The sequence below is a fragment of the Callithrix jacchus genome, chromosome 14 (assembly GCF_049354715.1).
Source record: "Callithrix jacchus isolate 240 chromosome 14, calJac240_pri, whole genome shotgun sequence".
NCBI lineage: Eukaryota > Metazoa > Chordata > Mammalia > Primates > Cebidae > Callithrix > Callithrix jacchus.
This window is the reverse complement of record NC_133515.1, coordinates 66,075,760-66,099,807: the sequence shown is the minus strand read 5'-3', so window position 1 is coordinate 66,099,807 and position 24,048 is coordinate 66,075,760. Positions and strand designations below refer to the sequence as shown.

The 24,048-nt window shown below is 36.8% G+C and overlaps 1 protein-coding gene and 1 pseudogene across 1 annotated transcript in view; one reads left to right on the top strand and one right to left on the bottom strand.

Annotated features, from left to right (window-relative positions):
* GTF2A1L (general transcription factor IIA subunit 1 like) overlaps positions 1-24,048 on the top strand; it is a 71,583-nt gene that overhangs the window by 12,471 nt on the left and 35,064 nt on the right. The window contains 3 exon segments of the mRNA NM_001204841.2: positions 14,832-14,887; positions 17,453-17,537; positions 18,539-19,128. Coding sequence (NP_001191770.2) covers positions 14,832-14,887; positions 17,453-17,537; positions 18,539-19,128 — 731 coding nt within the window.
* Positions 3,080-3,581, bottom strand: LOC100411705 (translationally-controlled tumor protein-like; annotated as a pseudogene).

Sequence of the window (24,048 nt, the reverse complement as noted above, 5' to 3'; positions counted from 1 at the left end):
GTGAAAAATGACGTTGGTAGTTTGATTGACTATGCAGATTGCTTTAGGAGGTATGGCCATTTTAAATGATATTGATTCTTCCATTCCATGAGCTTGGAGTGTTTCTCCATTTGTTTGTGTGATCTGTGATTTCTTTCAGCAGTGTTTTGTAGTTCTCCTTGTAGAGATCTTTTCCTCCTTCATTAAATGTGTTCTTAGGTATTTTATTTTTGCATGTGGCTATTGCAAATGGGGTTGTGTTCTTGATTTGACTCTTAGTTCGAACGTTGTTGGTGTATAGAAATACTACTAATTTTATACATTGATTTTGTATCCTGAAACTTAACTGAAGTCATTTATTAGTTCTAGGAGTCTTTTGATGAAGTCGTTAGGGTTTTCTAGGCATAAGACCATATTGTCAGCGAAGAAAGATAATTTGACTTCTTTTCCTATTTGGATGCCTTTTACTTTTTCTCTTGAGTGATAGCTCTGTACTTCCAGTATTATATTGAATAGGAATGGTGCAATTGGGCATCCTTGTCTTGTTCTGGTTCTCAAGGAGAATGATTCCAGCTTTTGCCCATTTAGCATGCTGTTGGCTGTGAGTTTGTCATAGATGGCTCTTATTATTTTGAGGTATATTCCTTCAATGCTTCATTTCTTGAGGGTGTTTTTTTTTTTATTTAATCATTAAGTCATGTTGGATTTTACCAAAAGCTTTTTCCATGTATGTTGAGATAATCATAGGTTTTTGCTTTTAATTCTGTTTATGTGTTTTAATTCTGTTTATTGTGTTTGTCAATAAATCACATTGATTGGTTTGCATATATTGAACCAACTTTACATCCCAGGAATAAAGCCTATTTAGTTGTGGTGAGTTAACTTTTGATGTGCTGCTGGATTCGGTTTGCTAGTATTTTTGTCAAGAAATTTTTGCATCTATGTTCATCAGGGATATTGGCTTCTACACTTCTTTTTTCATCATGTCTTTTCCGGGTTTTGGTATAAGGGCAATGCTGGCTTCATAGAATGAGTTAGAGAGGAGTCCCTTCTCCTCAACATTTCGGAATCTTTTCAGCATATTTGGAGTAGTATCAGCACTTCTTTGAACATCTGGCAGAATTCAGCTGTGAGTCTACCTGGCCTGGGGCTTTTTGTGGGTGCTAGGTTTTTTATTGCTAATTCAATTTTGGAACTTGATATTGGTCTGTTCAGAGTTTTAATTTCTTCTTGATTTATTCTTGGGTGATTTTATGTTTCTAGAAATTTATCCATATCCATATACAAACTAGATTCTCTAGTTAGAAGAGGTATTCTAATAGCTTCTGAGGATCTTTTATATTTCTGTGGGATTGGTTGTGATGTCATCTTTGTAATTTCTGACTGTACCTATTGGAATCTTCCATTTTTTCTTTGTTAATCTAGTTAGTGTTCTATTGGTTTTGTTTACCCTTTCAGAGAACCAGGTTTTGGTTTCATTGATTCTTTTTCCCCCCTTAATGATCACTGTAAGAAAATCATTGATTCTTTGTATGGATTTTGGGGGTCTCAATTTTGTTGAGTTTTACTCTGATTTTAGTTATTTGTTTTCATCTGGCTTTTGGGTTAGTTTCTGTTTTTCTAGTTCCTCTAGGTGTGATGTTAGTTTGTTAATTTGAGATCTTTCCAACTTTTTGTAGTAGCCATTTAGTACTATACAGTTTCTTCTTAACACTGCTTTTTTGCTGCATCTCAGAGATTTTTGGTATGTTGTCTGTGTTTTCATTTATTTCAAAGAATTTTTTGATTTCTGCCTTAACTTTGTTGTTTATCCAAAAGTCATTCAGGAACAGGTTTTAAAATTGCCATGTAATTGTGTGATTTGGAAAAATCTTGGCATTGATTTGCTTCTTTGTTGTCTTTGTTGTTTTTTGCTTCCAACTGTATGAGTCTCTTTTTATTCTCTTGGTAGTGTCTTCCAGAGTTAACTACTTCTGTTGTAGGTGATAAATGTATAAGGCTCCACTTCAGATGTTGATTCTGCTATGAGTGTGGTCTCTTCCTTTACTCAACTGAGAGTTAAAAGTTTTTACTCTTTTAAAACTTTTATTCCTGTCTCAGAAGTAATTCCCTCTATAGAGGTTATCTAATGATAATCTTATTCATCCTAGTAGTGACTAACAGCCAGGCTCTAGCCTCTCCAGGAACACTACAGGATGGATTTAGCATAAATATGTATTAAACTAAAAAGGCATTCTTTCAAATGTGTTTAAGTGCATTGTATTTTTAGACAACTTACATGGAATGTTTTTCTTAAAAACAATGCTTCCGGCCGGGCGCAGTGGCTCACGCTTATAATCCCAGCATTTTGGGAGGCTGAGGCGGGTGGATCACGAGGTCAAGAGATTGAGACCATCCTGGTCAACATGGTGAAACCCCATCTCTACTAAAAATAGAAAAATTAGCTGGGCATGGTGGTGCGCACCTGTAGTCCCAGCTACTTGGGAGGCTGAGACAGGAGAATTGCTTGAACCCAGGAGGCAGAGGTTGTGGTGAGCCGAGATCCTGCCATTGCACTCCAGTCTGGGTAACAACAGCAAAACTCCGTTTCAAAAAAAAAAATGCTTCCAGTGGCCAGGTAAGGTGGCTTACACCTGTAATCCCAGCACTTTGGGAGGCTGAGGTGGGCGGATCATGAGGTCAAGAGACTGAGACCATCCTGGCTAACATGGTGAAACCCTGTCTCTACTAAAGAATACAAAAAATTAGCTGGGCATAGTGGCACTTGCCTGTAGTCCCAGCTACTCGGGAGGCTGAGGCAGGAGAATTGCTTGAACCTGGGAGGCAGAGGTTGCAGTGAGCCGAGATCGTACCACTGCACTCCAGCCTGGTGCTTGGAGACAGAGCAAGACTCTGTCTCAAAAAACAACCAACCAACCAACCAACCAACCAACCAACCAACCAACCAACCAATGCTTCCATGCCAGATACATAATGGTCAAAATAAATGAAGAGCTCAAGATGACATCAGTCCAATTTGTCTTGTCATTGTGTTCATGTGGATGATAGGCAGCAGGCAGTTACGATGACAGGTGTTAGAGCCAAAGTAATTGCCAATTTGTTAACATTTTTCCATTTCTAAACCATCTTTAAAGAAAATCATATATGTGGTCATACCATCTTTATGGTAGAGCAACCATTTCATCTGGATTCACGTTTTTACCAGTAAAAAACTGGTAGTTGTTGAAATTAGTAAGCTGTGCTTTGTTTGTTCTATAGCTTCTGTCATGAAAGGTTTTACTATTTAGGTCACTGTTCTTCAAGTTGGCCTTTAATTGATTTTATGTAATATTTGATATACTTCTTGTAGGCTTCTTTTGTGAAGTTTGTTTCCTGCAAGTGGTGGTTCATGACAGTATCAACATAAGTGATTAATGTGCTTTCGATACCTTCACCCTCAGGGCCTTCTGTGGAGGCATTTCTGTCAATGTTACCCTCTGTCCTACTGACCATCTTCCTCCAACCCCCCATCCCACTTCCAGGCACAGCTCATCTGCAATATCCCAGATACTGTAAATGTTGGAGAACATCTCATGGCTGGTAAGGTCTGGGTAGATAATCATGAAGGTGGCTGAAGGGAGACAACAGTGGTGCTGGCTTAGCAGGAACCCGGAGATCAGAGTGAACATGATGCAGCTGGAACAGTGCTTGGTGGGAGGGAGGAGTGGGTGGAAAAGGCTATTTCTATTTTTATTCCTCTGTGGTCCATGAGCATGTTGGTGTGATGTTAATTTTTTTGAATTTATTGAGACTTGCTTTATGGCTGAGCATATGGTCGGTTGTGGAGTATGTTCCATGTTCAGATGAGAAGAGTGTGATTCTGTGATCAATGGGTGGAGTATTCTGTAGATGTCCACTAGGTCCAACTGGTCAAGTTTAAATTCAGAATTTGTTAGTTTTCTGCCTCAATGATCTGTCTAATGCATCCAGTAGGGTATTGAAGTCCCCTACTATTATTGCATAGCTGTATAAGAGTTTTGTAGATCTAGAAGTACTTGTTTGTGATTCTAGGTGCTCTGATTTTGGGTGAGTGTGTGTGTAAGATAGTTAAGTCTTCTTCTTGAACTGAATGCTTTATCATTATATAATGGCCTTCTTTGTCCTTTGTTACTGTTGTTGGTTTAAAGTCTGATAAAATAATAGTGACCTCTGCTCTTTTTCTGTTTTCTATTTGCTTGGTGGATCACTCTTTAGCCCTTTATTTTGAGCCTATGAGTGTTGTTACATGCATCTTGTTTTTCATCCAACTTGCCATTTTGTGCATTTTTAGTGGAGTGTGTAGATCATTTACATTCAGGGCTAATATTAATATGTGAAGTTTTGTTTTTATCGAGATGGAGTCTCACTCTGTCACTCAGGCTGGAGTGCAGTGGCACGATCTCAACTCACTGTATCCTTCCTCTCTAGGTTCAAGAGATTCTTCTGCCTCAGCCTCCCAAGTAGCTGGGACTGCAGGCAAACATCACCACACATGGCTAATTTTTGTATTTTTAGTAGAGGCGGGGTTTCACCATGTTGGCGAGGCTGATCTCGAACTCCTTACCTCAAGCAATCTGCCTGCCTCCCAGATTGCTGGAATCGTGTCTCTGGCTATGTGAGGTTTTGAGCCTATCGTGAAATTGTTAGTTGATTGCTTTGTAGTTTCTATTGTGTGGTTACTTTATAGGGTCTGTGGGCTTATGTGTATTTTCATGGTAGCTGGCATCATTCTTTTGTTTCTGTGTTTAGAACTTTCTTAAGGTGCTCTTGTAATGATGGTCTAATGGTAACAAATTCTCTTAATGCTTGCATGTCTGGAAAAGCTTTTATTTATCCTGTGCTTGTGAAACTTAACTTGGCAGGGTATGAAATTCTCGGTTGGAATTTCCTTTCATTAAGAATGCTGAAAATAGGCTCCTAATCTCTCCTGACTTGTAAAGTTTCTGCTGAGATGTCTGATTTTAGCCTAAAGGGTTTCCTTCTGTATATGATCTGATCTTTTTCTCTAGCTGTCTTTAAGATTTTTTCTTTAGCATTGACCTCGGACAGTCTGGGAGGGCAGGGGCCATGAAAGGTGGGACCAGACTGGGCAGATCCACCTGCAAATCCCCCGGTGGCAGGTACAAGTGGCGGGTACAATGCTGAGGGGGAATCTAGTGGGCAGCTACCAGGTGCCCAGGGTATATCTAGGCATGGAACTGGGAAACCTCCTTGGCCTCAAGGTAGTGACAAGCACAGTGATGGGGGGCAGGCTAAAATTCTAATCTAGGGTAATGAGTGCTCCAGTGCCTGGAGATCTGCTTGGGAATGGAGCAGAGAGGGCCCCCCTGCATCAAGATCTCTGCATAGGAAGGGTGGGATGACTCAAGCTATTGGACCAGGCAGGCAGGCACTATGAATGCCTGGAGATCTGCTTAGGTGTGTAGCAGAGAGGGCCCCCTTGTATTAGGATCTCTGCACAGGAAGGGTGGGGTGGGTCAGGCTGCTAATCAAGGTGAGTGAGTGCTCCAAATGTCTGGACATCTGCCTGGGCGTGGAGTGGAGATGGTCCTGCTGCACCATGATCTATGTCCATGAAGAATGAATAGTTCACGCTGCTAGGTCAGGCAAGAAGGTACCCTGAATGTCTGGATTTCTGCCTGGATGGAGCAGAAGGGACCCCCACTTCATCTTGACCCCAGGGGAACAGGCAGGGGAAGCCAGTGATGGCACATGCAGATCAGTTTCAGGTTGCCAAGCTGGCCCTGGCTGCAAGTCTCATTGCCCAAGAGAAATTGCAGCTGTAGCAGTTTTTCTACCACTCCAGGCTTGCAACAGGGATGAGTATAATTCCAGCACCTACTTCTGAGGTGCTTATCACCTCAGAAGTGGTTGAGGGTGTGGAGGCTACTGCCCTGCTCCAGAGTAGGCAATCCAGACTCTGGCCCAAGACAAATGCTTGTGTGACCATGCAGCTGGGTTGCCTAGAATGACTGACTTGTATGTACTCAGATTAAAAATGGCATCCTGTGCTTGGTCCTATGTCTGGGAAAGTGTCTGCAGCTTCTAGTGTTTTTCCCTCACAGTGTCTCCAACCCTCTCCCCAGGTTAGCTCCAGGGCTTGGGAGAAAATAAGTTCTCCCTCAGCCTGGGTTGCTTTGACTTCCAGTGGAAAGGTGAGTTACTGAGTGAGGCTGTCTTTCTCTCTCATGTACTGGGGTTACACTTACTTTTATCTGTCAAATGCCATCATAGTGGCTGTTTGCTGGGATTCTCATCTCTGGGATTTGGAGTGTCCTTCATGATTCCAGTGGATTCCTATTTTCCTTCTTGAATTAAAGCTCACACCATTGATCTTTATTTACTATCTTGTTATTTCCAAATGACTGAGGCCTGCTAAAAGGCATTAATCTGCCACCTTAGGAAAAAAAGGCCATATTAACTCCCATCTTAAACCATGGCACAAATGCTTTTCCTTGTACTTTTTTGTACTTTTGTATGCTGCAGAAATACTTTTTACTTCTATTTCATCTTATAAAATATTAAAAGGAAGTATACCTGCTAGTTGAAATTTAGTATAATTAATAATTCTTAGTTTATGCAAAGGACTTTCTTATCTTAAGTGAAATAGGTTGGTGGTGGTTTCTGCTGTTTTTGTCTGTTGTGTTTTTTAACTGTGAATAGCAATGGAGAATACAGTGACCACTTGCAAGGTTTGGTGCTACTCCCTTAATTCATGTAAGACGCCTATAGTTTTACTTGTTATTGCTTTTGCATCATTGCTACAAATGTTAACACAACCAAATAAAAATAATAAGAAAAAGGCACATTTTGTCTTGGTATTATGAAAATAGTTTTGACCTTATGAACACCCTGGAAAGGGTCTTAGGTACCCTCAGTGGTTTGTGTACTCTGAGAACTGTTGTTCTGCACCTAGGGTGACTATATGTAATTTATAATCCAGTTTTGAGAGAGAGAGAAATTGGATTCTATTAATAATTACCTCAGAATAACAGGTATAAACTGAGACTGTTCTGGGAAAACTGGGACATATAGTCACCTTATGATTGCCTTATTTCTAGGGAGCTTCAAGTCATCTTCTGTATTTGGTCTTCATGTCACATGATCTTTCTAAAATGATACTATCAGTCATTATGGAAAGAAGGAAAGGGAAGAACAGGGAGAAGAGGTTTGTGATGGCTTTCATATTTGAACATTAGAACTCCTAAAATATAGGTGCAAAGTATATGTCCAATTGTTTTTGCACTTAGATGTATTGAAAATTTCAGCAATGTGGTTGGTTCTTTAGGTGATTTGAGAGTTAGAATATTGTTTGGTCATCAGGAGACAAATTTATGCTAAGGAGTAGTCATAAAGAAATTCACCTGTTTTTATATTTCCTGAATTGTGTAATTTAAATATTAAGATTTGGATTGGTTCAAAGCAGATCCAAGAATCATAAAAACGTAACTGCCACTTTGTATCAAATAATTTTTGATGGTGAATAAGAAACGATATACTTATGATTGTGGATATTGCTATGCAATATTAGTGTATTACAAAATTTTTAAAATTATGTGTGTGGAATTGAAGTCTTGCTATGTTAAAATTTATTGTTAAATTTAGTATTTCTAATGAGAACAAAGATACAATATACCAGAATCTTTGGGACACAGCTAAGGCAGGGTTAAGATGGAATTTCTTAGCACTAAATGTCCACTTCAAAAAGTTAGAAAGATCTCAAAGTAAGAACATAACATCACAATTGAAAGAATTAGAGAAGCAAGAACAAAGCTAGCAAAAGAAAAGAAATAACCTCGAGGCGGGTGGATCATGAGGTCAAGAGATCAAGATCATCCTGGTCAATATGCTGAAACCCCATCTCTACTAAAAATACAAAAAATTAGCTGGGCATGGTGGCACGTGCCTGTAATCCCAGCTACTCGGGAGGCTGAGGCAGGAGAATTGCCTGAACCCAGGAGGCAGAGGTTGCAGTGAGCAGAGATTGTGCCATTGCACTCCAGCCTGGGTAACAAGAGTGAAACTCCATCTCAAAAAAAAAAAAAAAAAAGAAGAAAGAAAAGTAATAACCAAAATTAGAGCTGAACTGAAGGAAATCAAGACACAAACCATTGAAAAGATTAATAAATCCAGGAGTTGGTTTTCAAAAAAATTAATAAGATAGAGAGGCTGCTGGCTAGACTAATACAGAGAGAAGATCCAAATAAACAGAATTAGAAACGAGGAAGAGAATGTTACCACTGACCCCACAGAAATAAAAATAACCATAAGAATCTATTGTGTACAACACCTCAATGAACACAAAACTAGAAAACAGAAGAGATAGACAAATTTCTGAACACATATACTCTCCCAAGACTTAACCAGGAAGAAGTTGATTCCTTGAACAGAACAATAAGTAACTCCAAAATTGAATCAGTAATGAATAGCCTACCAACCAAAATAAAAGTGCAAGACCTGATGGATAAACAGCTGAATTCTACCAGAGGTATAAAAAAAACTTGCTACTATTCCTACAGAAACTATTCCAAAAAACTGAGAAGGAGGGACTCTTCCCCAGCTAATTCTGTGAGGCCAGTATCATCCTGATACCATACCCTGGCAGAGATACGACAAAAAATAAGCCTTCAGGCCAATATCCCTCATGAACATTGCTGCAAAAACCCTCAACAAAATAACTTGCAAATTGAATTTAGCAGCACATCAAAAAGTTAATCCACCATGCTCAAGTGGGCTTTATCCCCAGAATGCAAAGTTGGTTCGACATACTCAATATATGTGATTCATCACATAAACAAAACTAAAGACAAAGTGATTATCTCAATAGATGCAGAAAAGGCTTTATATAAAATTCAGCAGCCTTTCATGTTAAAAACTCTCAATAAACTAGGTTTTGAAGGAACATAACTCAAAATACTATGAGCTGTCTGTGACAAACCCACAGCCAACATTATACTGAATGGGGAAAAGCTGAATGCCTTCCCCTTGAACACAGCACAAGACAAGTATGCCCTCGTTCACCATGCCTATTCAACCTAGTATTGGAAGTCCTAGCCAGAGCAGTCAGGCAAGATAAAGAAATAAAGGACATCCAAATAGAAAGAGAGGAAGTCAAACTATCCCTATTTGCAGACGATATGATTCCATATGTAGAAAACTGTAGTCTTGATCCAAAAGCTCCTCCAGGTGATAAACTACTTCGGCAAAGTTTTAGGATACAAAACCAATGTACAAAAATCACTAGGATTCCCATACACCAACAGTAGCCAAGCTAAGAGCCAATCTAGGAAGGCAATTTTATTGCCACAAAAAGAATAAAACACCTAGCAATACAGCTAACCAGGAGGGGAAAGATCTTTGCAATGAGAGTTACAAAACACTTCTCAAAGAAATCAGAGAAGACACAAACAAATGGAAAAACATCTCATACTCATGGATAGGAAGAATCAATATTAAAATGGCCATACTGCCCAAAGCGATGTACAGATTCAATGCTATTCCTATCAAAGTACCAATGTAATTCTTCACAGAGCTGGAAAAAACTATTTTAAAATTTGTGTTGAACCACCAAAGAGCCTGAATAGCCATGGCAATCCTAAGCAAAAAGGACAAAGCTGGAGGCATTACATTACCTGACTTCAAACTATACTATATGGTAACCAAAACAGCATGGTACTGGTATAAAAACAGGCCCATAGACCAATGGAACAGAATAGAGAGTCTGGAAATAAGGCTGCACACCTATAGCCATCTGATCATTGACAAAGTAAACAAAAATAAGTAACAGGGAAAGGACTCCCAATTTAATAAATGGTGCTGGGGCTCTTTTTTCAGCTGCAACCATGGAGGGTGTAGAAGAGAAGAAGAAGAAGGTTCCTGCTGTGCTGGAAACCCTTAAGAAAAAGTGAAGGAATTTCGCAGAGCTGAAGATCAAGTGCCTGAGAAAGAAGTTTGCCCAAAAGATGCTTCGAAAGACAAGGAGGAAGCTTATCTATGAAAAGGCGAAGCATTATTACAAGGAATATAGGCAGATGTACAGAACTGAAATTTGAATGGCGAGGATGGTGAGGAAAGCTGGCAACTTCTATGTACCTGCAGAATCCAAACTGGTGTTTGTCATCAGGATCAGAGGTATCAATGGTGTGAGCCCAAAGGTCCGAAAGGTGTTGCAGCTTCTTTGCCTTCGTCAAATCTTCAATGGAACCTTTGTGAAGCTCAACAATGCTTCAGTTAACATGCTGAGGATTGTAGAGCCATATATTGCATGGGGGTACCCAAATCTGAAGTCAGTAAATGAACTAATCTACAAACGTGGTTATGGCAAGATAAAAAAGAAGCGAATTGCTTTGACAGATAACACTCTCTTCCTCGATGTCTTGGAAAATATGGCATCATCTGCATGGAGGATCTGATTCATGAGATCTATACTGTTGGAAAACGCTTCAAAGAAGCAAATAACTTCCTGTGGCCCTTTAAATTATCTTCTCCAATGGGGCAGAATGAAGAAAAAGACCACTCATTTTGTAGAAGGTGGAGATGTAGGCAACAGGGAGGATCAGATCAACAGGCTTATTAGAAGAATGAACTAAGGTGTCCCCCATGATTATTTTGCTAAGCTGGTCAGTTAATAAACAGTATCTGCTCTCAATTGAAATGTATTGTTGTATTTGTGATTTCTTTTGTTGTTAGACTTTGTCTTCCCTTCACTATGGTGGCAAGTCCTGTGTGTGATAAAATTAAGCCAAATCAGTAGCCCATTACATGCAAAATCAGGGTTTAGTTTGTGTGAAGGACATCTCTTGCGTTTTTAAATGGCTTTTCTCAGCTACTCAGGGCACATAGCCTATTGGGTAGCCCTGCAAAAAAATTAAAATTTTAAAAAAGGCCTTTCTCTACAAAAGATCTTAGCTTTTTGTCTTTGAACTGTGCTGAGTGATTCAAAATGGGTTTATTCTAAGCCTGTTTTACGAGTATTTGTACATGATTTGTAGGTAAGATAATATAACTTTGGTTTATGGAAAAAATTGAGTTTAGTTCTATAATTCATTTCTCAGGCCTTAGCTTGTTTATAAACTACCATGTAAATGGGTTGTTTTCCTCTTGCATTCCATTTTTGTGTTCTTTTGCATGTTTTGCAATACTTAGATACTAATAATTGTTTCATGTTGTGGTTATTAAGAAGGAAGAAATGAAATTTGTGCCCAGGGATGTAAATTATTTCTGAGCACATGGTGAAATTAATGAGCAGAAACTTGAAAGGTTTTGGGTATTTTATAAATAACATTCCTCTGTATGTCATGTATCATCTCAGACTAGTGAACAATGTAGAGTGTAACACGAAGTACATACAATAAAAGTAAAAATGTTTGTGGTCCTCAAAAAAAAAAATAAATGGTGCTTGGATAACTGGCTGGCCATATGCAGAAGACTGAAGCTGGACCCCTTTCTTATACCACGTACAAAAATCAACTCAGGGTGAATTAAAGACTTAAATGTAAAACCCCAAACTGTAAATGCCCTGGAAAACAACCTAGGCAATACCATCTTGGATATAGGAATAGGCAAAGATTTCATGACAAAGACACCAAAAGCAATCACAAGAAAATTGAAAATTGATGAGTGAGATCTAATTAAACTTAAGAGTTTCTACATAGTGAAAGAAACATCAACAGAGGAAACAGCATACAGAATGGAAGAAAATATTTGCAAACTATGTATCTGATAAAGGTCTAATATCCAGCATCTATAAGGAACTTAAAAAAATTTATAGGAGAATACCAGTCCCATTAAAAAGTGGGTAAAGGACATGAACAGATACTTTTCAAAAGAAGATAAACATGCAGTCAAAAAGCATATTAAAAAAAGCTCAACATCACTGATCATTAGAGAAATGCAAATCAAGACCACAAGGAGATACCATCTCACACCAGTCCGAATGGCTATTGTTAAAAAGTAAAAAAACAACAGATACTGATGAGGTTGCAGATAAAAGGAAATAGTTATACACTGTTGGTGGGAATGTAAATTAGTTCAGCCATTGCGTAAAACAGTATGGCAACTATAAGGACACATGCACACGAATGTTCATTGCAGCACTGTTTACAATAGCAAAGACCTGGAATCAACCCAAATGCCCATTGATAATAGACTGGATTGGAAAAATGTGGCACATATACACCATGGAATATTATGCAGCAATCAGAAATGATGAGTTTGTGTCGTTTGTAGGGACATGGATGAATCTAGAGAACATCATCCTCAGCAAACTGACACAAGAACAGAAAATGAAACACCGCATATTCTCACTCATAGGCGGGTGATGAAAAATGAGAACACATGGACACAGAAAGGGGAGTACTAAACACTGGGGTCTATTGGGGGGAAAAGGGGAGGGCCAGTGGGAGGGGGAAGTGGGGAGGGATAGCCTGGGGAGAAATGCCAAATGTGGGTGAAGGGGAGAAGCAAAGCAAAGCACACTGCCATGTGTGTACCTACGCAACTGTCTTGCATGCTCTGCTCATGTACCCCAAAACCTAAAATCCAATAAAAAAAAAAAAAAAAGAATAAAATATCAGTTAAAAAAAAAAAAAAGCAAAAAGCAGAACTACTATTTGACCCAAGAATCCCATTACTGGGTATATACTCAGAGGAATATAAAATATTCTACTGTAAAGATGCATGCGAATGTTCATTGCAGCACTTTTCACAATAGCAAAGATAAGAAATCAACCTAAATGCTCATCAGTGACAGATTGGTTAAAGGAAATGTGGTACATATATCCCATGGATACTATGCAGCCATAAAAAAGAACGAGATCATGTCTTTCGTGGGAACATGGATGGAGCTGGAAGCTATCATCCTCAACAAACTAATGCAGGAAAGATAACAAAATACTGCATGTTCTCATAAGTGGGAGCTAGGTGATGAAAACTTATGAACACAAAGACGGAAACAACAGACACTGGGTCTACTTGAGAGTGGAGGGTGGGCGGGGGTAGAGGAGCAGAAAAGATAACTACTGGGTACTGTGCTTAATTGCTGGGTAATGAAATAATCTCTAACAAATCCCTGTGACATGAGTTTACCTGTGTAACAAACCTTCACATGCACTCCTGAACTTTAAATAAAAGTTAAACAAATTTAGAGTTTCTAGAACATAGACGTGAAGATCAAAGTTATGACGCTTTTAGTTTGAGTAAAAACACATGCTCATTTAAAACTTGTTATTAAAACCATCTCGAATATTAAAATTTTTTTCACTTACATTTACTGGCATATATAACTTGTGAACATATAAAAATAGTGTATATAACTTGTGAATTTAGTATCAAAATTAAATAGGAGCTGTGTGAAATTTCATTATAAAACTATTCAATGCTTTTATTTCAATGTCTATAAAGAAACTTTAAAAACTCTGTTATAATTCTGTTTAATTTCTTTAAATATAGTGAATTATCTTTCAGGATTTATTGCAGGGTATCTAAAAGTGGATGATTGTTGCTGTTTTTTCTCAAGAAATTCATTGAATTGCTTTAGACAATGTGTTAACAGATTTTTGCTTCCTCTCAGGCTATGACTTAAGCTGCAGCAGCTTAAGCTTTGCTCACTTCAGCTAATGAAGACTAATACCACTGTGTTCCTGCCAGTCCAATTCTTTCTATTTTAGCTTTTCTAAAATAAGGCCTGTTAATAAGCAAAGTCATAGGTGAACAGAGAATAAAAGGAATTATGTGCTTCATTGACTGTCATTCTGCAGCCTTTCTTCTGTTGTTTTAACGTGGAAGGAATGGTTAATTTAAAAATTTTTGCTTTTATGAATTGTTTGTTTTATGTGGTGGAATCATTCTATTGTCAGAAACAGATCTTTGGGGCAATTTTCCTTAATGTAGTATGTGAAAAACAGGCAATAATAAATATTACATTAACACATAAACATGCTAAAAACTTCTAGTTTTTATTAAAGATGAGGTGAAATGACATTCTAACAGCCATATTTAGGTAAAATGAACCTTGAGTATCTAAAGTATATTGATCAGCTGAGACCCATCTACTGTAGTTATTAGTTTTCTTTACACTTAATTTTTAAATGATAAATTACCTTTACAACTAGCTGGTCAATCTTTTAGATGTATTATAAATGAAAGTCTGGTTAGCATAGAAAACTGGCAGATAATAAAGGAAAGCTAAATGAGATTGTAGCTTTAATGTCGATCGAGTTGTCATTCTCTTGGGAATTTGTTTTCGTAGATATTTTTAGCAGTTGAACCTGTTTTATTGCAGAGACTTTAGGGGACATGTTCTTATTCATTTGTTCCTAAAACTATGCAGCTGTGCTTTCTTACTTGACCAAAGTACCATAAATAACTTTTCATAAAATAATGAGTTGGAATTTATTTTGAACCTATACAATTTAGAATGGGTTAATGTTGGGTTACATATTTATGCCCAATATTATACTCTCTTGGAAATGTGTCACTTTAATAAATACTACTTTTTCTCTCCAGTGAAAGGTTGTGATAAGAGATTTGGTGTTTCCTTGACTTACTAAGGCCAATCTAGGTGTTTCGTTATGGATTTCCAAAGTACAATGTAGTTCATTACAATGATATATTTTCTTTTGGCACTTAAAGGAGTTTATTTGTAAAGTCTTTATCTGAAGTTGTTGGAAAAAATATAATTACTTTTTACCTCACTTGGAATCAGAAAGTTTAGAATTCACCATGGTTTAACCTGTTAGTGATAGGAAATATTTTTTTAAGAATAAGCCATATTTAGTGATTTTATTAAATTGGTAAATTCTAATGAATGTATATTTATTTTGTTTTCTATGCAGCATCATTAGTTATTCCTGCTGGTAGAACTCTTCCAAGTTTTACCACAGCAGAACTGGTATGTAGCTTACTTGAAATGTATTTTAAAAGACATGCCCCACTTTTAGTGAGTGGTACCAAAATGCTGAACATAGATGTAATTTCTAATCCTCCAGTTGAAAGTGAAAAGATATGGCTGGGCGCGGTGGCTTATGCCTGCAATTGCAGCACTTTGGGAGGCTGAGGCAGGTGGATCACCTGAGATCAGGAGTTCGAGACCAGTCTGGCCAACATGGCGAAACCCTGCCTCTACTGAAAATACAAAACTTAGCTGGATGTAGTGGTGGGCACCTATAATCTCAGCTACTTAGGATGCTGAAGCAGGAGAATCGCTTGGACCTGGGAGGTGGAGGTTGCAATGAGCTAACATTGTGCCACTGCACTCCAGCCTGGGCGACAAGAGTGAAATTCTGTCTTAAAAAAAAAAAAAAAAAAGATGTGGTAAAGAGTGGAGAGACAGAATAGCATGTATAGCATAGATAAAGTAAGACTCAGAAGTTCCAGAATTGACATTTTCTTGCCAAGTTTTCCTTTCTTTCAGAGTAGTTATTAGCATCTTCCAAGACTATACCTACAAGGTTAGGAAATGTCCGAAGTGATGTTGTATGGGGTTTTAATACACTGTATAATGTTATATGCTTGTTACATCCTAAATAGATAATTTTGAGGGTTTTTTTTTCTAATTTTTTTTTTCCCATCCAGAGTGGAGCAACATCATAGTTTTTACTTTAATTAAACTGGAATATTTTGCTCATTTTGTACCTTTTTGAAGTACAGCTTGTTTATATTTTTCCCCTTAGGACTTAGAGGCAGAAGATAAATTGACAAGTTAACATAGAAAATCAAGTAGTTTCTTGGGTAGAGAAGAATAGCAGCTTTTCACTTTTATCTTTCTTCCATGATACTGACAGTATATAATCTACTGACTGTTTTTTTTTTTTTTTAATTTTCTTTCAGCCCATATGTTGCCTTTTTAGGGCAAATGCTTAGTGGGCTAGTTATTTCCATTTCTTCACTAAGAATAGCCAAATCCACACTGCTTAATAGGATTTTTGGAAAGAATGGTGCTGCTTTTGATAGGAGACCAGTGAAGAAATATCTCTGCCTTTGGAATTCAAGAAAATATATTTTTTCCTGTTTAAATAAATAATATTCTTGTATTAATAATAAATAAAAATAGGCTAGGCGTGGTGGGTCAAACCTTTAATGCCAGTGCTTTGGGAGACTGAGGTACTGGGCAACATAGCAAGACCATATCTCTACAAGTTTTTTTTTTTTTTTTTTAACAGAGTCTCACTCTGTTGCCCAGGCTAGAATAAGGTCCCATGATCTCAGTTCACTGCAACCTCCGCCTCCTGGGTTCAAGTGATTCTTCTGCCTCAGCCTCCCGAGTAGCTGGGATTACAGACACCTGCCATCATGCCCAGCTAATTTTTTGTATTTTAGTTGAGATGGGGTTTCACCATGTTGACCAGGGTGGTCTCAAACTCCTGACCTCAAGTGATCCTCCCACCTTGGTCTCCCAAAGTGCTGGGATTATAGGTGTGAGCCACCATGCCCCCGCTACAAAACTTTTTTAAAAAAATTAGCTGAGCATGGTGGTGTGTGCCTGTAGTCCTAGCTACTTGAAAGGCTAAGGCAGGAGGATCGCTTGAGCCTAGGAATTGGAAGTTATAGTGAGTTATGATTGAACCACTGCTCTTCAGCCTGGGCAACAGAATGAAACCCTGCCTCTTAAAAAAGCAAAACAAATTTATAAATAAAAAGGAAGAGCTCTGAGTCTTACATTCCAAGAATAAGTGTTTTAACTGATGTTTATCCATCCAGACTTCTTTCATGAAAGCTATATTTTCATAGTAAAAAGTAGGAATACTTTTTTGTTGTTTCTATAATTTCTGTTTTTCAATTTAGTAATGTAGATGGACTGGTTTCAATTTCAGTTAATACAAATTGGCTTTAGCAGATGTAACACAGCTTAACAAATGTTTGTTGGTGCACATTTAAATTATTTCCAGCATTTTTCTAATATAATATTCCATTGATTATGCTTGTATATATGTCTGTGAGTTTTTGTAATAATCAGGATAAATTCCTAAAAGTAGAATTCCTGGGTCGAAGGTCATATGTGTTTTCCGTTTTGGTATATATTGCAAAAATTATCCTCCAAAAGGATTGTACCAATATACATTCATAACCTGTTTGAGAGAACCAATTTTTTTTTATGACATTCTCAACAACACTAGATGTTATCAATCTTTCAAATTTTTGCAGATCTGAGAATCACTGACCCTGTAAAGCTATGTCTTGGGCAAGGTTTTTGAGTCAATGTTTATACTGTTCATTAGGACTTACTGACTTCATTGCTAATAACTGTAGAATAGAATTCCTCTTGATCCTTAATGGGATGATCTGAAAACAATATTAAAAAGCTATTTTATTCAAAGAATTCAGCCCTAATGTTAAATGTTAAGTATTGTCAGACTGTTGTCTAGAATCAGATTATTTGACCCCCTATGAGATCAGGGAAAAAAAGATACAAGTAAAGTCGTTTTCTAACTTTCTAATATAAATTTCTTATATCTAGGGTACTTCAAACTCCAGTGCAAACTTTACTTTTCCTGGATATTCCATTCATGTGCCAGCAGGTGTGACACTACAGACTGCATCTGGTGAGAGTGTATTCTAAGAATATTTTTATTTTTAGCATTGGTACTAGTTTTTGGAAATTAAGCTTCATGATTGTTAAATAAACTATATACCAGAAGTTATATAAACCTTTAATCAATTTTAGAAGTAATGATAAATGGTGGTTTTTATTGTTATGGAGGCAATCTGCCACAAAAGACGCTATATAGGACTGTTCTGTATTTTGTTCTCAGTTCTCTTTCCCAACATTGTATAGGGGTTCTTTGTATATATTTTTTCTAATTCAAGTCAGTTATCCAAATTTTAACAAATACAAAATAAATTACTTACCTACATTCCTGCTAGCTCTAATTATAAATTAAAGATTAGGTTGATCAATCTTTGCCTTCTTTCTTATTAGAGATTGCATGGTCTGAGAGATCATCCAAGAGTTTGGAGGTTAACCAATCTCTGCTTTTCAGAGCACCATCTCTTGATTTTGAAGAGGATTATACCTCTTCTTTGGGTTGTTGTAAAGTTTAAGTAAAACACTTAACTCAATGCTAAAAAATTAGTCCTTTTTTTTTCTTTTATAGTGTTATTTTACAGGAAGGAAGGAGAAGAAATTTGATTACTTTTGAAATCATTAAACTCTATTTTGGATAGCATTGTCTTGTTATATGGCATTTTAAATATATGAAGTATATTTTACATGATTATGTTTGTTAAAATCCAGGTTTTGATTGATAACATTAATTTATCAAACAATGGAAGAGGTTCATGGATTAAATATTGGTGGCCTTTATGTATCTCAAAGTGTGCCATATAAGCAATTGTGGAAAAAGGCTGGAATGAAAGCAAAATATACACAATTAAAAAAATAAGAATTATATATTGATTGAAGAAAATCCAAAAGTCCTGGAGATAACCACCATTAACATATTGGTATATTTTTGGCAGCGTATTGTGAATGAGATTTTTTTTGGTTATTGTCAAGGGAAATTTTAATTCTGTTATACTTACAATTTTGTTTTCTCCTTTTAAGGTCACCTTTATAAAGTCAATGTACCAATTATGGTGACACAGACTTCTGGAAGAGGAGGTATTCTTCAGCATCCAAGTCAGGAAGTATTTCAGCAGCTTGGCCAGCCTTCAGTAATACAAACTAGTGTTCTGCAATTGAATCCATGCTCTCTTCAAGCAACTACTGAAAAGTCACAGAGAATTGAAACTGTGCTACAACAACCCACAGTTCTACCTTCTGGGCCAGTAGATAGAAAACACTTTGAAAATACCACCACTGATACACTTGTATCTCCTGGAAATGAGCATAAAATCATGCCTGAAGTTTTGATGAGTCGTCAGGAAAGCTCTCACTATGTCAGTCTTCCAAGTGTTGTATTTTCTCCACAGGTCTCTCAAACAAATTCTAATGTGGAGTCAGTGCTCAGTGGTTCAGCTAGCATGACTCAGAATCTGCATGGTGGGTCCCTCTCCATGAGCTCTCATGGGGTTCTCCACCAGCACAGGACTGATAGTCACCCTCATATTCTTAAAAATAGGATGTATGGATGTGATTCTGTAAAGCAACCAAGAAATATACAGGAACCTAGCAACATACCTGTATCAAAGAAGGTATAGTTTTGTGTCCAACTTCTTGGTATCAGGGGACAGACAGTGGCCAGTGATTGGATGTCCTGATTATTTTAAAGCTGTAATGTTAATCAGAATTATATATATTTTGTTTTTTTTTCTTTAGAAGATTATTTTGTTTTTCTAGTGATTTAAAAAAATTTTAATTATGATAAGACCCATAACATAAAACCTACCGACTTAACTGTTTTAAAGAGTACAGATCAGTAGTGTTAAAAAGAAGCAAAACAAATGGAAAATAGATTAGTTAAGGGATACTAATCAATAATTGATTAGGGGGTAGTGGTTGAGAACATAGACTTTGAAACCACAGCAGGTTCAAATTCTAGGTTCACTAATTACAAGCAAACTATGCAGCATTGCTCTCTGAAATTAATATTAGTCTTTAAATTGGCCCCAATACCAACCTTGTAATTTTGAGAATTATTAGAGATAATATGTATGGAATATTTAAAGCTTCTGGTACCATAGAAGATTTAGACTAGTACTATTATGCTCTATGGGCTTGTACTGTATTGGATAGCTTTTCATGTAAGTTATGTTAGTTTTAAAATAGGTCTATATCTAAAACACAAAAATCCAAACATTCAAGAGTATATATAAAATGCTTATTTATTTACTTTAAGTTGCATTTAAGTTAGTAAGCAATTTGGTAAGTTTATGCTGAACGAATTTTCAAAGAATTTATAGGTAGTTTTTCTTTTTATACTTAGCTTAAAAGGAGTTATAATCAGTATACGTGTTTAGTTTTCCTGTGTTGTAAACTGCTAGAGAGCTTATGGATCTTTAGGTTTAAGAGATAAGTATCTATGTGGGTTTAACATTCTGTTTCACAAAATATATTCTTGACAGCTTTTGATTCTGCCCCTGGTAACTTCTGTTCTATTTTCATTGTATGAATTTGACTCTTGTAGGGACTTTAAAAGTGGAATTATACAATATTTGTCCTTTGGTGACTGTCTCATTTCACTTAGCATAATGTTTTCAAGGTTAGTCCATGTTGTAGCATGTGTCAGATTATTTCATTTCTTTTTAAGGCTGAATCATGTGAGTTTGATAGTTTTAAAATTTTATAAATATTCCTGGAATCTGTTCCTTCTTCTCCACTCCTAGTGCCATTGCCCTAGTTCTTTCTCATATGGGATAATTGTTTTCTAACTAATTTGTCAGTGTGTAGTCTCTTCTCTTACTCTGTTCCTGCCAATCCATCCATCCTAGAGGTCAAAAGCCTACTTTTAGGGATCAGAATTGTTTTGAATCCCTTCTCTATTCCTTTGTAACTATATGACTTAGACAAGTTACTGATTTGTAAAATAAAGATAACAGAATCTACCATATATGATTGTGGTAGGATTAGTCAAGACAATCAGTGTAAAGTGTTCAGCAGCACACTGGCACCATGGTAAGTGCTCAGTGCATGTTAGCAGTCTCTTCCTGGTGGCTTCCAGAGATCTGTCCCAAATGCAGCCTGATTGTGTCTTTTCTCCACTTAACACATCACGGACTGTTGATCACCTATAATAAATAAACTTCAGGTGCCTTGATATGCATAGAAGAAGCATATTATGTGTTCTTTCTCTGCCAAAATTTCCTATTTACTCTTCCTTCCTCAAATGCATAGTACTTTATAGGGAACATGAAACTGTGAGTGATTCTTGGTTTTTAACCTTGTTGTCTCCTACTTCTTTTTCTTTTTTTAAATCACACCCATGATATAAAGAACCAATGTTTCCTACTTCTCTTTTTGCTTTTTGTTATTCTCTCTATTTGATGCCTGGATTTTCTTCCCACCTTCCTTTCCTCTGCTTAATTCCTGCATATTCATTACTTCCTCTGGAAATCTTCAGTACCTCTCCACCTAACTTTTCCTTCATTATTAAATTGGGTGTTGCTCTTCTGTGTTGTCATAGCACCTGAAACATGTGTCTGTGATAATGTAGCGCAAAGATATATTGAAATATTCTGTTTGCATTGACAGGTATATTTATCTTTGTATATGCAGTAACCTAAGAATCTATGTACACTCATGTGTACTAGAGTATAAACTTTTAAGGATAGATCTAGAATTAGTTTATTTGGCTCAGTGGTTCTCAATCCTGGCTGAATGTTAAAGTCATTGGGCCATTAAAAAAGATGGAGGTCTACCCCAAGAGATTTAAATCTAATTGATCTGGAATGGGATCTGGTCATCAATATTTAGGGGCTTCTGAGGTGATTGCAATTGAAGGCTAAGAACCACTGATTTAACTCAAAATCAATGTCTGAGTGAAAAATGGAGAGGATAAGCAATATATAACTTCTAAGTAAGAATTTTCATTTTTCTTCCAAGTCCACACCGATATTCCTCTAACAGATAAAATGTCCTATTAATAATTATTTGACTTTAGAATTCATTTAAATTGAGTAAATACTTTTTGAGTCACTATTGCCATTATGAGACTAGTATATCAAAATCAGATGTTTAAACCAGATATGTGACTTTTTCTTCATTATAAGAAGAAAGCCAATTTAACAAAATAATTTTTTACGTCTTTCAAAATATATTAAGATATATTTCATTTCAAATAAGAGTGGAGTGGCATGGGATGCTACTGTACATGGTCAGGTAATATATAATTATCATTTTTACTATATTGTAATAGATTAAATTCCTGTTAAGAATTAAAATGTGCCCTGCCATTACAGTGATAGGCCACTGAATTTGACATAGTTTAGCTTGAAAATATGAAACGAATGTGTATTATAGCTTAGGCTTATCTTATTTTATATTTATCTCCACCTATGGGTATGAAGTTCTGCAAATCTTTACTAGCCATTGGAAAAATATGGTTCTTTCATTGGAGGAAAGCTTAAATTGCAAAGACTGGAAGCTGGATTTGGCAAATGAAGCTTTATCATGAGACATCCTATTTACTTATTGTACTACCCAGTCGCAGAAGCCACATACAACCAAAGACACCTTGGTTAAGCTGAGAATATTAGACATTATTGAGCTGGTTTGTTTTAGAGCAGAGAAAGAAAATGGAAGCATTTCCTCTGTCAGATGACATCATCTGCGTTAGAATTGTTGACATTTCTTTCATGTCTGGCTGGAATTTATAGAAGTAGCAGCAGTGACTTTCCTTTAACATTCAACAGTATAAAAATACCAGGGCTTCTTAGGGCTGCTAACATCTGATTTTAATCATTATTTGTACATTGATACCATCAAATAATTTTTATGTTGTGAGCTCTTTTTTTAAATTGGAAGCTGACATCTTTGTAATAATGAAAAGTTTGGCTAGTAAAATTTGATACTCTACATTACTGGAGCTCTTGAGATGTTTGGCAAAACATGGTTTTGCTGCTTTAGTAAAGAAAGCATTGCTGTCTATTTCAGCACATGGCATGCATTAGTGCTAAGACGCAGCCAGTAATTCTAAAAGAAGTCTCATCTTCTGACATAAAACTCAAATATATTAGAGCCAAGGTTTTGAATTATTGTGTTTCCCAAGACATTTACCAAAAAATGTAGGCAGAATATTAAATTCTTTATGCAGAATTTTTCTGGCTTTCCAAAGGACAATACTTGAAGCCCTTGCTTGATCCTTGGGGAGACATTTACTATTTTTGAGAGGGAGCAAAAGCCCCCTCATAACAATTTGACCTAGAGGAAGGAGTTCATTGATAATTTATGTGGTGGATATTTGGCTGTATGAAAGACTTAAATCTTTCTTTTCATGGTCCTGCAGCATCAATTATGGATGTTTCTGCACAACTCCTGGCTGTTTTGGTTAAACTGCCACTTCAGAAGAGATTAGAGTCAGATAATCATGTGAAGTTTTCAATGCTTGGTGGAAGAAAAAAGTTGAGAATAACGCCTTTGCTGTTACTGAAATTAAATTTCATTTGTAATTTTAATCCTCGCCCAGAGTAAAGAGGACCTCACTGACTGAAGGAAAATAGAACGAGGCTACATAAATTCAAGTAGAAAAGTCTTGGAATCTTCATAAGCTTATGCTTATCTGGCAAAGTAACATTGAAGCTCTGATTCATTTTTCAACAAAATATCTTGTGGCTTAAGGTTTTTAGTACTTGTTGCTATTAAAATGAAAATCCAGGTTGGGTGTGGTGGTTCACACCTGTAATCTCAGCACTTTGGGAGGCTGAGGCAGGTAGACCTCTTATGGTTAGGAGTTCTAGGCCAGCCTGGTCAACGTGACAAAACCCCATCTCTACTAAAGATATAAAAATTAGCTGGGCATGATGGCAGGCACCTGTTATCCCAGCGGCTCAGGAGCTGGGGCAAGAGAATTGCTTGAACCTGGGAGACGGAGGTTGCAGTGAGCCAAGTTTGTGCCACTACACTTCAGCCTGGGCAACAGAGCGAGACTCCATCTCAAAAAAACAAAACAAAACAACAATTTCAACATATGGTTTAGGCCTAGGGAGAACCTTATGCTAATTGACTTTCCTATTATTATTTTGTTTGTTTATTTATTTTTGAGATGGAGTCTCTGTCACCTAGACTGAGTGCAGTGGCACAATCTTGGCTCACTGCAACCCTTGCCTCCCAGGTTCAAGAGCTAATTTTTGCCCAGCTAATTTTTGTATTTTTGGTAAACACAGGGTTTTTACCATGTTGGCCAGGCTGGTCTCAAACTAATTGACTTTAAAATAACTCAAATTTAAAGAGGTATGATATATATATGATCAAATTCATCTTGTAAAAGGTATGTAGTTTTTAGATGTACCATGAATTTTCACAAATATGAAGTTATACAACCCTACCTGAGATAGAGAACATTTTCATTTCATCAGTTTCCTCCTGTGTCTTTTTTAGTCAATACCCTCTTTCTATTCCCAGTTCCTGGCAGTCACTCACAGATCTGTTTTCTTTTGGGATGGGTTTACCTTTTCAGA